The sequence below is a fragment of the Bombus pascuorum genome, chromosome 3, assembly GCF_905332965.1.
Source record: "Bombus pascuorum chromosome 3, iyBomPasc1.1, whole genome shotgun sequence".
NCBI classification, from domain to species: domain Eukaryota; kingdom Metazoa; phylum Arthropoda; class Insecta; order Hymenoptera; family Apidae; genus Bombus; species Bombus pascuorum.
The window spans coordinates 3,592,992-3,610,390 of record NC_083490.1 but is presented as its reverse complement, the minus strand read 5'-3'; the positions used below and the strand labels follow the sequence as shown (position 1 = coordinate 3,610,390).

The 17,399-nt window shown below is 37.1% G+C and overlaps 1 protein-coding gene across 2 annotated transcripts; it reads left to right on the top strand.

Annotated features, from left to right (window-relative positions):
- Positions 1 to 57: 57 nt before the first annotated feature.
- LOC132905551 (ATP-binding cassette sub-family C member Sur) lies at positions 58 to 17,139 on the top strand. 2 transcript variants are annotated; one of them, XM_060956944.1, is made up of 31 exons: positions 58 to 675; positions 4,343 to 4,643; positions 7,125 to 7,385; positions 7,516 to 7,618; positions 8,682 to 8,909; positions 9,152 to 9,334; positions 9,445 to 9,591; positions 9,657 to 9,857; positions 9,941 to 10,078; positions 10,159 to 10,321; positions 10,403 to 10,581; positions 10,649 to 10,780; positions 11,160 to 11,397; positions 11,491 to 11,596; positions 11,668 to 11,929; positions 12,030 to 12,167; positions 12,311 to 12,553; positions 12,664 to 12,905; positions 12,985 to 13,050; positions 13,126 to 13,233; positions 13,310 to 13,404; positions 13,498 to 13,724; positions 13,823 to 14,044; positions 14,117 to 14,298; positions 14,663 to 14,834; positions 14,918 to 15,155; positions 15,272 to 15,399; positions 15,454 to 15,641; positions 15,722 to 15,825; positions 16,323 to 16,519; positions 16,620 to 17,139. In XM_060956944.1, the coding sequence occupies exons 2-31, from the start codon at positions 4,408 to 4,410 to the stop codon at positions 16,776 to 16,778; spliced, it is 5,286 nt and encodes a 1,761-aa protein (XP_060812927.1). In that variant the 5' UTR covers positions 58 to 675; positions 4,343 to 4,407; the 3' UTR covers positions 16,779 to 17,139. The 2 variants fall into 2 exon arrangements, with proteins under 2 accessions (XP_060812927.1, XP_060812928.1); XM_060956945.1 differs by lacking the exon at positions 13,126 to 13,233.
- Positions 17,140 to 17,399: the final 260 nt, after the last annotated feature.

The following is a 17,399-nucleotide window of genomic DNA, read 5'->3' as shown; positions in this document are numbered from 1 at the left end:
GTCTTTTTTTACTTGTACAAACGAAATATCCAGATCAAGCTATAAAAATTGCAGGAACACGCCAGCGTTGACTCTTTACACCCTAGCTATTTATAGAGCAAAAAAGACACGAGGAAAGGTTCGATACCTGTAAACTACAGCGTAAACGTTCTATCTTAATCAAAACAAGAAAAAAAAAAAAGAATTTTCCGTAAGAATTTATCTTCGATTTAGCGAACAGAAACACGAAAAATAACGAGTTACCGTTTCCAAAAAGCTCTTAGAATCTTTCCTTCGTTGGTGTCTCGTTGTAGTTAAATTCTCACGGTTCTGACATTGCGACGTGTCTCGATATGAGAACAGAGTTAGAGCGCCAAGAAGCCAAGTCCGAAAGAATCCGCTTTTCTAGGACGCGCTTACGTTTCCGGTGAAAGACGAGTTCGCCGGCAGGGCCGAGATCTTTTTTTCGTCAGTGACTCATCGCGCACATGGAATTACCATTCGCTCTGTGTGTTCAGCGTTCGCCTCTCTGATCTGTCAGTAAGCCGCGAACCGTCAACCAGAAAGCACGCGTGCTTCTCTGCGGAAACGATCAACGCGCACGTGCGTGACCAGGAATACCGATTCGAAGCCGACAAGTGGTTCCTGGCCCTTTAGAATTCGAGCATTCGATGAATACTCGTGCTGAGAGCGAAGGTGCATCCTTAAGCTCTGTACACGCTACAGATTTTTTAATTTTGTAATTTCGTTCTTTTCTTCTATTTTTTATTATGTCATTCTCAATCGTGAGACGAAAAGTCGAATAATTGGAAGATCCTTGTTATCTCTTAGTTCAAGGATTATTAATATCATAATTTGTTAACGCTATTCGCATCGAAGATCAAGTTTTACACAAGCTTGGAATTCTCGCACTTATTTTCTTTTCGATATTCTTGTGAAATTATTGTAGGAATACGTGTTTGAAAGGTTTCTTAAACATTAGACCAGAAGATAATAATATTAGAATTTTGTAAAACCACTGTTCGACGGAATATTCGTATCGAGGGCGAAAGTGTGCTCCTTAAACCTGGAATTTTTAGATTTGTCTTCTTGTTGTTCTCGTTGCCAATTGAAAACTTGTAAATCGATTATTCATATTATTCGAAGATGTGTCGAAATCGAGAACGCGCTATAGCGCTACTCGTATATAAATATAATTAAGATTCTTGGACTTGACTACCAATTGTTATTCTTAGATGTTAGCTATAGATATGAATTGCTAAAAAAAAGTGACACAGGTCAAACAACATGAAAACGGCTTTCAATCATAATATTTGCAATGTTTGAATAGTTCCTCGGAACTAAGAGGTGATTATTGAAATTTATTGACAGAGGTTTCGTAACGGATATATCTTAATGATCAGCATTATACACGTTGCTTTAATGCAACATCGTTTTAGCTTTAGAAAATATAAAATAATTCAAATACCAATCGTTACGTTCGTGCATAAGGAAGTTATATCGAAGAAATTTTTTCTCTAGCGTACGCTAAACTTACAACATACACGTCATTCGATTTCACTCGCTGCTCAACATTTTCCTCTACTAATAGCAATTCTCTCTCCATTGCGTGAAAATCATAATAAAAGATATAACGACCGTGTCTCTCTTTAATTCACAGAATTCATTAATCGCGAAAAAAAATCTAACAACACTTTTACCAACGTTTTACGTAACACGAACAACATTCGATACTTTTAACGTCTGATATTATGCATAATAAATCAGACTATATAAAAATATAGCCACGGAATGCAAGTTTGCCGCGGAAAAGTTGAACCAAGACCTAGTACGAGAAATTGAATGATAAAAATCTCGCTCCTAACGAAAATAAACGAGTCGTCGAATATTACGAGCGCGTAGTTGCCAAAGTATCGAATACGTAACTCTGGATAAAAAATGAGAAATAAAAATATCGTATCTAGCGGAGGAACAAATATTAAGAACACGTAATTCTCGCACAGAAATAACAAGAATGATTCTCGAGATGACGTACGAATTCATCCGATAGAATACTAATCATTTGCACATACACTGCCAATCGTAACCGCAGCTATCAGCCTACCTGCTGATATTTCAAACAAATTGAATGTTTTTCGCCGTTTCTAATTTCTAATTGCCTTATTACGAAGCTGATGTTACTGGTATTCGATTTATACGTTTCGCGCGATATAAAATATTAAACGAAATAAAATCCACTCAAATTTTCCAACGAACGTAACGAGCAGGTGTCTCGATGTTTATAGACGATGCATTTCATACGTCGATCGTCACGATACAAAAATCAATCGTCTAAGAATTCCACCTGAGAAAAGTGAATCTGAAGAGCGAAGCTTTCAAATCTTCAGCGAAGATACATCTTCATCGATACAGCGATTCACAGTCGTCGTTCTACGAACGAACGAACGTTCTCAATTGGAAGGCTAAAGCGAAGAGCTCGGTTTCGGGAGCGATCGTAGTAACAGAACGTAAATCATCGGTAACATAACAGAAAACGCGTGGTAGTGGAGTCACCGTATAAATTATGGTAACGAGTCGCGTTGAAAAATTCCAGTTGCGAGACACGTAAGCGTTGTTACTTTACTTTGGAACTTAGCATATCGCCGACCAGCATCCGTGAATTTCAATTAATCGCTTATTTAATGAACGCGTCGATAAGAACGTTTTACTTGTAAGCGCGAGTCCGCTTCGCATCTCTTTTGCATTTTTCTCGTAAGGATAAGGCACGGCGAAACAAATCCTCGCAAACTGTACTTTTCGCGATCGTCGAATTAGTAACGAACGATCGACGTTTCCTTTCTTCATTTTTTGTTTTTTTCTTTTCTTGCCTCGTGGCATGAATGGATGTTGAAATTTTTGGTCGTCGACGCGTCGCCTTGAGACTAATGGTCTCTTTGCATGGGCTTCTCGTTAATACGAAACACGCCACGGAAGTTTCAAGTACTAATTTAAACCATTAAGGGGCAAGTCTTTTCGTGAGGTCACTGTTAAACGCAATTCAATTTAGAGAATCTTCTGGCACGAGTATAATAAAAGAATTTGTTCTGCTATCTTCCTGCAATGCAACCAAGTTTTATTAACCCTTAATGGCTCGTGATCGTTTAGCTGCAGATGCATACTGATCAGAGCTTGGAAAATGATATAAATATCGAAACACGATTGGTGAAATATACATTTTATCGATATATCGTCGTATGCCCTAACAAATAAAATTTAGTAAATTTTATACTTTACTATATGTAAATTTGAGGAAATTCGAGTGGTACGAAGATGTATAACGTAATATGATTCAAATATTATCAGATGTTTCCCAGGAAAGTCTTTCGACTTTCAGGGGAAAAGGGATTGGCTTACTAACTGTTTGGGATATTGTACGGAATCTATTTTACAAAACAGCAATAAAATTACTGTGTATCTTTTGTCAAAGCATTAGAAACTTATCAAGAATTATTTTTAGATTCTCCTTTAGATTCCGGTAGCTTTATCAACTTTTTATTTTCATAAAAGACACAGCCGCTCAAAATACAAGTTTAACTGGAGTTCACGCGAGAAAGCACTCGACTCGAACGCATTTTTATCGGACGCATCGAGAGTTATCCGAGCGTAAGATATTTTCGGTGAGCATAAAGGTCTGTCGAAAAACAAAGCGCGTTTGAAAGCCTGTGGACCGGAAGCTAGAACAGTTTCCAGCAAACCCATTTATCGTTGCGTCACAGTAGAAATAATGAAAACATGTTATTCTTAGTGATTGCCAAATGCATTCAATCGAAGTTACGCAAACCGTTTTTGACTATAAAACGTGTAGCCGAAGGCGAAATAGACGGATTATATGAAACTGAATTAAGTAAACCACGTAGGAAGAATACCAACGTAGAAAAATGTAACGACAGGAAAAGAATATCGAAGCGTAAAAGACTTAGAATATTTTTGCGATAAAAATTAATACAAAATAGTAACAACTGTTTTATACTTTTGCTTAAACAATTAAAGATCTCGTGACAAAGGCTCCAAGTGTTTTTATCAGAGTGAAAGATATTCTTTTATCGGAAAAGGAAAGATTCGTATATTTTACGCATACGTATATTTTTGTACATACAAATCGTTCGAAATTAAAAAAAGTAAAACGGTAGAAAGAAAGCAGATACTCGTTGTTTGCATATGAAAAGATATAAATAATTAAAAAGCTATATAACGACGATGTTTTTAAGCAGATAGCAGATAATACTACGCATGAATGCTGCGGCGTGAAGAATTGTAAATTGAAGAAAAAGAAACAAATATTCTCCTTTGTGTCTCAAAGAATATAGAAAGATAATATTTTTAGGCAAATATCAAGAACGATGTGTCCAGATATCACACGCAACTACCGTTTCCTAAAACACCATTAAAATGGACTTTTGCAAGAGCTACAAGTTTCTACAAATCCTACCAAAACCCGTGAGACGCGTCGAATGGTCCTGGCGAACGGAAAATGGCACCCGCGTCCAGTTCATCGAGGACGATTCCGTCGAGGATGATTCCATCGAGAACTGCCTCGTGGAACTCGTCAATATCTGCGTTCCAGCCATCGCGGTCGTCCTTGCGCTGATCACTTTTCTCAGATGTAAATGCAGAAGACAGCCAAAGTAAGTTGACGAAAGGAAAGACAAGACTCAACCGAGATTTTATTTTCGCGATAGAGAGACGAATTACGATCCATTCGTTTCGATCATTGAGATTTATCTCGATTTAACGAGAGCAGCTGGGAGCAAGAAGAGGCTTCCTTCGAAACTTTTTCTTCCACTCGTTTCGAAATTTTCTCTTCCAAAGCTACCTGCTTCGAAATGTTAGTTTCAGAATTCACTTACTTCGAAAGTAATTTTACATCGTTTAACGGATGTCCGATAACAGAAGGCACGGTTTATTTGTACATTATTTCACAGTCTCTGGTACAGCGCTGGACAATGGCGATCGAATGTAATGTTTGTCGAAATTTTCATTTCAAAGGTTGCTTGCTTCGAAAGTAACTTTGCATCGTTTAACAGAAGTCTGATAACAGAAAGCAAGGTTTATTTGTACATTATTTCACAGTCACTGATACAACGCTTGATAATAACGATCGAAAGATATTTCTCGAGCGATAAGATTTGGCTATTCATAGGAGGAATGGTATTTGCTTCGGTTGAAACGGCATATCTTTAGTTTCAGGAAAACGCGTATCGAATGTTTAATTTCAAAAGGCGAGGTTAGAAGCTGCAGCTTAGCTCACACCAATTGAAACAACATTCAATTAAACGAAATGTTTCACGTTTGGGATGTCCAATGATTCATATGGCACCATGTTCCCATTCGAATAATTTGCTTCAATTAATGCGGTGAAATTTTATCGAGCCTGTTAATTTCTTCGCCTCTGCTTGACCCTTTTTACGTGGAATTATTCGTTGCTTTGTTTATTGCTTTCTCAGCGATGGTTGATCATTCGCTGTAATTAAAAAAATTCTTCTTTGGAAAAACACGACTGGTGAAATTTAAAGATTAGAATGGTTTACTGTGTAATTGGTTCTCTTCTGAAGAATATTGCCGGATATTTGTCCATGTCAAACATCTGTAACACTCCACCACGTTCCTGGAACGAGCTTACATCCACAAACTTTCATCTGTTTTCCATGCCACACTCGTCACTTCCACCGTTCCTCGTTCTATAAATCAAAAATGTGACAGATATACAAGATTTCGAAATTTCTTGTTACCACTTATCCAGTAATCTCTTTTAATGTCTTATTTGTCAACTAACTTGTCTAAACCATGTTAACAGTGTGATAAAACGAGGAAGAGCGTCAAATAATTTGGAAGATAATTATTTCTTTGTCATCAAGATTTCCCATGTTTCTGGTACAAGACACCAAAAATATATACTTTCTTTTTAGAATCAAGATTAAGCTTGGCAATGGAACAAAGCTTAACGATAGAACATTTTTTCGGATGATTTTGTAATAAAACTTGTGATCAGTTTTACCAAATACAAATACATCTTTCGTGTAATTAATTAATCAGTTTCAAAAGGTCACCGAATTCACGAGAAGCATAAAGCCCAAAGAAGAGACAGAGAACGTACGAAAAACACAAGTCATAATCCCAAATGAAAACATCAAAGTTGTCGTTAACCGCGTAGAATAGCGAGAAGCGCGGATTAAATGGATCAGCAGAAGACCCAGATTAATTACCAGAATAATTCATAACACGTGCTCTTGCAGGGTTTTCAAATACCTACGTGTACACTCTTTCCTGGTTTGCGTCACGTTGCCCGTTCCAGGAATCTTAATGCAGTTGAATGAGATGGCTTTTATCCTTGTTGATTCGCTGAAAAATCAATAGCAATTGCTCGTTGCCTTCTTAATCCTTACGGACTATCGTGCTTCGAATTTCACCCTGTGTGAATCTTGTTTTAGCGTTATCATTCCGTGATAAAGTCAGGGAAAGATACATAATATTTGTGTAACATTGTGAAAACATTTCTCGGCGTAAAATCTTGGAACAGTCGTATATTTAAATAAAAATCGAACTATAGAAAGACGAAATAATGTTTAATGCAGAAATTATCTGAAATTCTAAAGAAAGTCACCGGTGGTTGGATCGAAAAGCTGGAAATAGAGAGACGAGTTACGGAGTGTAAATTTATTGGCCCAGGAGCAAAGTCGATAAACTTCTAGAAGCTCTGATGCGAGAAAAATTACGATATCCGTTTAACGAAGGTGGCAATTACGTGGTAATTAGTTGCATGCTTGATTTTCTTCGCGTTCCAGTTGACTTAGATTGATTTCGTACGGAAATTGGACCAATACAGGATGGTTGTGCTTCCTGCTTTATTTGTTGGATGGAAGAATCATTTTCTTGTAATTGGAGGTTTGTCGGAGATCGATTGATCTGATATAAATGTATTCAAAGCTCGTAGGTAAATTGCAAGTTATATTTAAGTACTTTAACGTAGGATAATAACTATGAATCACGAGTTTCAGTGAAAATATTACAATTTCTCCGTGTCATTATCAAGCAAGAAATAATGAAATTTAAATTCCATCCGATGCCTGGTAAAGGATGTATTCTTTTTTAATATTCTTTTTATTTAGAGATTGCAGAGAACTCCTACCATTTCATACAACTAGAACACTGTTGTGTATGACGGTGTTGGCGGTGCTTTTTGTCGAACTTTGCGAGTCGTTGCTCACGTCGATTTCTTTCTCGTTGATTCTGATGATCGTAGCCATCCTCTACTGTTGGATCATTCATCGGAGGACCGAGGTTAGAGATGCTTGTGGTACTGCCCTCTCCGCTGGAATCTTCGTCGCGATTACCTTATCCCGAGCATGGAAATTTATGTGTCTCTCTAGGTCAGTTACACTCGTTATTCATTTATTAGAAAAATTATTATTTAATATGAATTTTGAAATTAAAAAATATCCCTCTTTATTATTTTTAATAAATTTGCCATGTTTGGAAATAATTGCCGAATATATACAGATATGGTCTGTCCATGATACACGTTCGACTCACAACCACAGCGTTCACTTCCATTACCTGTGGGCTCTTGGCCGTTTTGGACTCTTACACGTTCTATCTTATGGTAAGTTGCTTAATGATCCAATTACTATTAATTCTAGGTTGTTATCGTTTCAAGATTTCTTGCGCGATCAAGGGAGGATTTATTTTAACTACTATATATCTACTTAGGCTATTAGATACGTAGTTTATAAGCCTGCTAGTTCTTACTACAAGCATCGCGAATTAGCGACACAGCGTTACAACCTTATCGAAGAGAGCCAGCTACTCCCGGCACCAAGTGCAAACATTTGTTTTACATTTACTCAGCTTGTTTGAATAATAATGTTTATTATCGCAGCCTGAAGAGGCAGAGCTTATCGAGTGGTAACGCGAACTTTTCTTCCTCGACGCTGCGAACTAGATCGCAAAAATAGAACCGTCCCGTCTATTCGATATTCAATTTCCAGGAAATTAAATAAAATGTCGCTTCGCGGAAAAGTTCGCGAATGTTTCGACACGTTGCGACGTACAGAAATAGTTAAACTGCGAATCGATGCAAGTTCTTAGCCAAATCTCAGAAATAAAGAATAATAAAATAACATAAATAAAGAAATAATACGATAGAAGGATAACGCTTGCAGTAGAATAAAATGAAATCCTAGTCGCCTCTGGTGTCTTCCTTATGATATAACCATCCGTCGCTGATGCTCCACTAGCTTCGTACAACAAAACAAAATAAATAAAAAGTAACATAAATCCAGGAAAAGAGAAGAAAATTGAAAGAAAATTGAAGAATCATTCTATTTTGTAAGAATACAATCACCTCCATTCGCTATGATGCAACTATCCATCATTGAATTTCCACTAATGCCACTATACATCAACCTCTTCCTCAAGCTTCCTTCGGTAGAATTGAAAACATATTTCACGTCTAACTATAGTCGCGTTAAGAATGGTTCCGTTTAAGCCGTAAGTGGTCTTCCGATAACAGGTAAGGTGGTACTCTGCGTTTGCTCCAAATATATTTCGCGTGTGCACGCAGACTCCTTGACCCAGTAAAAACAAGCGGGTTGGGGCATGCAAATAGCCCGGTATCTTAAAGCGCCGCCGCGAATAAGTCAACTTACGATATTCGTTCCGTCTAGACAAGAAGGAAGAAAAGGTATTTGATCGAGCGAGGAGAACGACGAAGAACAGCGTACAAACACGCGGACGTGCCTTTTCTCAATAGAATCACCTTCCATTGGGTGATCGACCTGCTGTGCAAGGGATACAGTACGCCGTTGGAGAACCACGACCTTGGAGAACTTCCCGAGGAGGAGACTACTAGGAGACAGTTTGACAAGTTTCGTGAAGTTTACGAGAAACATAGGGTAATCTTTGAATATAAGAAAAATATTTTCTAATCGGTAGGACCGGAGAAAAAGAACGATACAAGATACCAAATTTTAATTAAACATTATAATATTAATTGGAAGAATTTCATGGATAAATGACACGAGTGACAGCATTTGTATTTTAACTACAGAGTATGAGCTACGCATTGTAATTTATATTATATTTATATTTAATCATAAAAATCGAGATCACTCGGAGTATTTGGTTGTTTCCGTAGGAGAGAAACGAGAAACTACGTCTTTGGCGATGTTACTGGAAAAGAATATGGTGCCCCTTTGCCGTTGGAGGATTGTTTAAATTACTGGGAGACGCTACAAGTCTTGTTGGACCTATGTCTATTTCTAAAATTCTAGATTACGTCTCTGCTTCCCAAAATGGGACAATAAATCGAAGCTCTATGGTATGTAACATTGTTCGATAGCATTTCATCTAAAAGAATTAAAAATAGAGAATACAACAATGGAGAAGATTAGACAGAGAATTAATTAAAAACACTGTGGAATATTTCAGGGTGCCATGACATTTCCTGAAATCTTGCAAAATGGCTATTTTTTATGCCTGTTGGTGTTTTTCTTTTCTTTATTACAAAGCACTCTAAGCCAGGCCTCCACTCATATCCTTTGCGTTGAAGGGATCCGCCTGAAGAACGCACTTCAGGTACACTTGAAACTCGAAAATAGCAACCATCGAAAACCATCAAGAGAATTGAATTAAAATTACAGGCGCTGCTATACGATAAAGCCTTGCGTTTATGCTCTTGGAGCATCGACGAAGAGGATAATCCGACAGACAAGGAGAAAGAACAGTATAAATGTCAGCAATCCGCTGATATTGGAACCTTAACTAACTTAATATCTGAGGATGCTTACAATGTGATGAGCTTTTTCTGGATTGGACATTATACCTGGGCAATTCCATTAAAAGTGAAAGAATAAATAATTAACGATAATTAGATGTTTATATCTTATAGCTAATAACGATATGAAATTTTAAATATCGATTTTAGATCAGCGCTATAGTTTTTCTTCTTTACACAAAATTGGGAGTCAGTGCAATTATCGGTGCATTCTGTTGCATATTGATAGTAACGCCATTACAATTGGTGCTTGGCAAGAAAATGTCGGAAAATTCTAAATTGGTCGCCGTAAGTCGATACTTGTAATTTCTCTTAAATATCTAATAGTGGAAAGGTAATTTTAAAACTAACAATATTTATATCTTTAGAAAAGCAGCGACGCTAGATTACGTCTGGTTAACGAAATCTTCCAAGGAATGAGATTAGTGAAGCTTAGAGCCTGGGAAAATATTTTCGAGGAGAAAATAAGAAAAACGAGAAACGATGAGCTAAAAATGCTGGACAAGGATTCTTTCTATTGGACCCTTATAAGTAAGTTCGGCTTCTCGATCAAAGAAAACAATTTATTTCGAAATAACGTTGTTAATTGAAACGTGGATTCTTGATAATTAGATTTTCTCACGCATGCTTCGTCGGTACTGACGACACTTTTCACTTTTGCCGCTTATTTCTGGCTGGAAGAGAAAAGTCTCGAGGCTGGGAATGTTTTTGCAAGCTTAGCTCTATTCTCACAGCTCACAGTGCCCCTTCTCATTTTTCCTGTGATGATACCTATCATTATTAACGCTATGGTAAGCAAATTCTTTCAACTTTTATTTTATTCTTCCTACTAAATACTTCAATTCAAGATTTCTATAGATTTCAACAAACAGAATAGAGGAGTTTCTCCAACTTCCGGAGATCGACAATGTCTTGCCTAATCTTAACGATGCAAAATCAGAAGTAGCCGAAAATATATCATCGCTGGTCAATTCTATCGAAGAGAGCACTGTAAGTATCTTTGAAATACACCGATAATACTTGAAATATGCTCGAAATATACTAACCGAGAAGCCGTGAAAAATATATGGACGCTCTGAGTGTATTTTTTATTCGAGTAATTAAGTTAATACGACATTTTTATTTCTTTTCTAACTATAAAAAGAACAAAACTCTTTAAGAAAAATTATAGTTATTAATTCAAATGTAGTTTACATTAAACAGCTAAAACTAAGATCTCCAACAGTGTCATTTTGTCCAGTGGTTCCCGGAAAACCTCCCAATTGCAAAATATCTTTGTATCTTTAATATTATAAAATATTAGGAACTAGATACTACGAAATATCGCAAAATATGAATTTCTATTCGTGTCAATTAAATATTTCTTTAGATAGAAACAATGAAAACGCACAACACTCCCAATTTTGGATCGTTGGATAATATCAAAGAAGACGAAGAAGATGGACAATCTTCTGACTTTGCGGATTACACGATCGACATAAATTCATCGGTGGACACCGTGTTTGAAAAGGATCCGGAGATTCCGGTGCTTACAATGAAACGCTGCGGATTTTCTTGGGGCACCGATGAGAGTCTGTTATCCGTATCTGATCTTAGTTTTCCACGTGGTAAGGTTAATTAGATGCAGATCCATTGTAGCAATTATCAATCACTTGTAGCTACGCAAAATCTAAAAAACCACGTACTATTGTCACTTTTAGGTCAGCTGACCATAATTGTTGGAAAGACAGGAAGTGGAAAGACTTCTTTACTATTAGGAATGTTGGGAGAGATCCAGAGGACAACAGGATCGATTCAGTGGGCTAAGTAAGTACAAGATCTCCTTATTATTTAGAATTTTTCTATATTATAATTGTAAACGAGCTATTGTAAAATAGAGGGGTGAAGGTCGCGTATGTGGCTCAGAAACCCTGGCTCCAGAACGCCAGTTTGAGGGACAATGTTCTTTTTGGATCGCCGTACAAATTGAGAAGGTACAGGAATGTATTGAAGGCTTGCGCTCTGCAACCGGATGTCGATATACTTCCGGGTCGTGATTTCACGCGGATAGGTGAGAAAGGGATCAATTTGAGCGGAGGCCAAAAACAGAGAATAACTATAGCCAGAGCGCTGTACAACGACGCGGACGTTATAATAATGGTTAGCTAGTTTCTAAACTAAAAATTGTATTTCTTAAATAAAAAACAGTACATTGGAATAATTAGATTTAAATAAAAGATTCAAATACTAATATTTTCAGGATGACCCGTTGTCCGCACTGGATCATCAAGTTGCGCAGCAGATCTTCGATCAAGGAATCCGGAAGCTGCTGCTGAGAAGCGGACGCACGGTGATTATGGTTACTCACCGACTAGAATTGTTATCAACTGCTCATCAAGTATGTCTCAGTCAGGCAATGTACTTTTACACTGTTCAAAACAATAATTAATGTAGGTAATGCTACACTAAGTTATGAGCAGTGTATGATAAACTGAAATTCTTCGAGAAAAGGCGCAATAGGTAAATGATCGTGTGGTTAAGGTTGTCGTGATGGATGGATGTCGTATTCGAGTAGTGGGCACGAAATCAGCGATCGAAGACGCTGATCCAGAATTAGCGATCGAGTGGAGGAAAACAGCAACGAATAAAGACGAAGGATATCGTGCTGATAGAACTGCGAAAGACAAGTGGGCCTTGATGAAATTAGTATCCAGAATCGGTGTGAGTGCGACAAACAAACGACTTGGCGATGGATCCTGGACCACTGATCAGGATGCCCATGTGGTAGACTTTGCAATTAATAATTATATTATCGTCGTGTTGCTCGTTTTCTCTTCTCTTTTCTTCTCTATTTTTTATTTTAATCGATGATCTTAAAAATTTGGTTTCACCAGAATCCTCCAGCTTTTGTCCCGTTAAGAATGAGAAGAACCACCCTTGGCGGATCGAGATACTTAGCCCACGATCTGACAGATCTTCCAATGCCCTCTGAAGAATGGAACATCGGGAAAAAAAGATTTAAATTCCATCGAAACGCTGTCAGATCGAGCAGTCTTCAACCTCAAAGACAACCACCCCCTGTTCTACGACAGAGCAGCACTCCAACCATTCTCGAAAGTCGATACGTTGTTCCTAGGTACGCTAGTGAAATTTTGATAAACTGTATTTTCTTTTTTTTTTTTTCTTGCATAAATATCAAAATCAGTTTATTTTAGAAAAAGGAATAACACTTTTGACAACGGACAACGAAACGGCGTTTTCAGGCAAATATTTTCTGGCGCGTGAGTCGAATAGCTATTTTTAAATTCTTATAACGATTTGAAATGGATGAATCTTATTTTTGAAATCTTCTGTAGAATTATCAGTCCACGTCCCGATGAATTGATATTAAATAGAGACAAAGGCGTGCTACGAAAATTAGTACCTTCTAACTCTAACAGACAAATGCAATACACTGTTAAAAAGTACGAAAGGAATGAATTTATACTACTTCTCATATGCAGCAATATCTCTTTTTATGAATAGTTTTTATCCATTTAGAATTAATCAAGAACAGGAGAATGATCATTTTCCCGTTAAACGATTGCTATCGATAGAGTCCACAGGAACTAATGAACCCGATGAAGTTGAAGGAAGTTAGTACACCTTATAAAGTAGCTACTATCGATGAGTAATGTCGAAAAAGAGTACAAAAAAGTTAATTCTTTCCTCTCTCTCCCTCTCTCTAGACGACTGTGATACAGAGGAACAAGAAGAAGAATTTCAATATGAAGATAGAAGCGGAATAGTCACAAGGATGATCCTTTGCGATTACACAAAAGCTGGAGGCTGGATACCAGGCCTAATTTACATAGTAGTAGCAATTTTCTGCCAGGTTCTGCGAGTTTATATCGATCTCTGGCTGAGTCAGTGGACTGACGAAGACAATATAAACTTCAATCAAGAAAACCGAAATGTAACTGCGTAGAATAATTTTTTCGTGATTTACGATTCGACTATTGAACATTACAATGGATAAGGAATTCGTTCAGACTGTGCTGTATTTTATTTCAGACGGTGTTCTATTTTAAAATTTACATCATTCTTTCCCTTGTCTTTATACTCTTGTCTTTCGTATGCAATGCAACTGGTCAGTGGACAGGAGCCAGAGCGAGAAGAAAATTGCACGAGGAAGCCGTGTCCAGACTTCTTAGAGTACCGATGTCGTTCTTCGATTGTAATCCTGTGGGAAAAATTTTGAACAGATTCAGCGCCGATACAGGCGTCATCGATAAGGTGAATAGTCGATAAAAAATCAATCGATTCGTGGTTATTAAAGAAATTATTTATCTTTTTTTTTTTTTTAAGAAAATATCTATGTCGATCCAAAGACTGACATTCTTCGTCTTGCTGTGTGGTTCAGCGATACTAGTAAACGTCATCGTATCACCGTGGTTCTTCATTGCTGCTATACCCACGTGTGCAGCTTATTATATCGTTCAAAAGTTTTATAGATGCAGTGCGAAACATTTGCAACGATTAGACGGCAGGTACGTTACGTATTTTTGTAAGTCGTACTTTATTTTCTGCGAATATTTTCTACAAACTTTTTCTTAGCTTTTTTTGAACCTCCATAGGTTAACATAGGAAACTGTCCGCAAATTTGTTCCAGACGAATCGTTATTCTTTCTTGATAAATCTTTGAAAACGTTTGATTTCAATACTGATTGTGTAATGTGATAGAGACTTCGATGAGTATCCCAAGAACAGTAAAAAATTTATTTGTGAACATAAACGTACAATTTGCAAAAATATACTTGTCCAGGATCAAATGTTTCTCAGCGAATTTAAAAGAAAAACTTTTCTCTTTCTAAATCCTGTGATCATCTAAAAATCTCAATTATTCGTTTCTAGTACCCGATGGCCAATCACCACGCATTTTTCTGAGACACTTCGCGGACTAGCAACATTGCGTGCTTCCAAACAAGAGAATCGCTTCATGGAACAGGCTATGAAGTGCCTAGACGTTAACACGAACGCGTTTCTCCTGCTGAATTCCAGTAGCCGATGGCTCGGCATTGCTCTAGTGAGAAAACTTGCAAAGCTCGTAGAATTATTTTTACAGTTTGCCAGTTCGGCTATTGTATCTTTATCATAAACACATTTTAGGATTATCTGGGTGCTGTTATAGTAGGTTCTGCGACATTCGCCGTCCTAATTTCCGCAGAACTGTATCCAGATCGCGTTACGCCTGCTCTAGTTGGTCTGGCGATTAATTACACCCTTTTAGTGCCAATTTACTTAAATTGGGTAGTGAAGTTCACAGCGGAGACCGAAATGTATTTTGGTAGCGTTGCACGTATCTCTACTTATAGATACGCTCCTACTGAAAACTACCAACAAAATGGTACTTTAGTGCTTTTTAATCTCCCATTGTTGTTTCGTTATAAGAACTAAAAGAATTATTAATATATTTTCAATATTTTCTGCTTTTTCTGGAATATTTTGTACGATATTTTCTAGACTTCCACGTACCTGATAGTTGGCCAGGTAAAGGTGAGATTATTTTTGAAAATGTTTCTCTGAGATACGTTTCACAAAGAGAACCAGTGATCTCGAATCTGTTCTTGAAGATTACGCCAGGCCAAAAGGTAAAAATTACAAAAAATTACAAAATTCTAGGTTTTCATAGATATTTCTCGTAGATTGGAATTTGCGGAAGAACCGGAAGTGGTAAATCGTCCACAGTGATGGCTCTGTTTCGACTATTGGAGATTACTCAGGGACGTATATCGATCGATGGGACAGACGTTCGTCAAGTTCCTCTGGAAATTCTTCGTTCGAGACTCTCAGCGATTCCTCAGGATGTGATCATGTTCAGTGGTACAATTAGGTATTTTATACATTTTTTTTTTTAATAATAGAAAACGTCTTTCGAATGCGACGATAAAATACGAATATTATTTCCTTCAGAGAGAATTTGGATCCTCTATCGGAACACGAAGATCGAGAACTGTGGAATGCTTTGGAAGTAGCACAAATTAAGGATATTGTTGCCTCTCATCCTGAAGGTCTTAGTAAGTGAATTTCTAATTCCAAACACAAAGTTCAATTTTATATTTAAAAATATTTGCTGATGAATTTCTTTTCCTCGTACCTGATGATCAAAAAATTCGTAACAATATAAGTCTTCAGATCGAACAGACTTCAAGATAAAAGGAGAGAATGAGAACTTCTGTCCATAAATCGATATTTACGTTAATACTCTAGTCAGTGGTCCAATTTTTCACTAAATATTTTTAATTCGATTCTTTAGAAAACAGAAACACAAAGTTCAATTTTATATTTAAAAATATTTGCTGATGAATTTCTTTTCCTCGTACCTGATGATCAAAAAATTCGTAACAATATAAGTCTTCAGATCGAACAGACTTCAAGATAAAAGGAGAGAATGAGAACTTCTGTCCATAAATCGATATTTACGTTAATGCTCTAGTCAGTGGTCCAATTTTTCACTAAATATTTTTAATTCGATTCTTTAGAAAATAAATAAGAATACAATTTCCCGGAACAGATTTCGAAGTGAAAGAAGGAGGTGAAAACTTTTCTTCCGGCCAGCTGCAGCTGCTCTGTATGGCACGGGCAATCCTCCGGAAGTCTTCGATCGTCGTCCTCGACGAAGCAACCAGCGCTCTCGACGCCGTCACTGAAAAGAATCTCTTGAAAGCAGTTTCAACTACTTTCAGGAACAGAACAGTGATTGCTATCGCGGTAACTTCGCTTTAACTCTCAACGTCCTTTATATCCACGAAAGAAAACGACCGTAACAACTTCGTTCCCTGTTAATTATGTTTGATACTTTACTTTTCAGCATCGTGTGTCGGCGTTATTGGATTGCGATCGAGTAATCGTGTTCCACGATGGTAAAATCGTCGAAGATGGACTACCAGCAGACTTAATGCAACGGCAAGGTGGATTCTTCGCGAATATGTTGAAGTCCAATGAAGAGAATGAAACGACTAATCGTTGAAAAAGCACACGTGCATAAAGGAACGATGATAAAGGTCGATACAATTGAAAGACTGGGACGGAGGAACGTATCTAACCGTGTTTCGTCACAAAGTATTTATTTTTGATACGAATGATAAATGTAGAGTATCGTAGCGATATAGGAATTTCTGAAATATTTTTGTAAATACGAAGATGCATTCGAATGATCGTTGATCGATCTGAAATACATTTCACTGTTATTCGCATTGCATAGATAACGAAGCTGCGTTGCATATAAAAATCACTCACAGATAAAATATATAATAATATATTTTAAAAACCTTTTCTTTAAATCTATATATTATTAACAAAGGAAATGAAAAAATAATTCTACCATACAATTGTGTATATTTTTATACCTTCGCTCTAAAAATATCTCATCCCCGAAATTCCTCAATCACCAGGAAACTCGTTCGCTTACATGTTTCTAACGTCGATCGGAAAGCGAGAGAAAAGAATCGATCAAAGGAAAGAATCTTAGGCCAATTAATTCGCTCGATCCATCGTGCATATATTAATGGAATGCACCTATCTCCTAATCAGATCGAACGTGTTGATGCAAATGTACTTTCTCGGGCTATTTAGGTGGTATCGGTTTTTC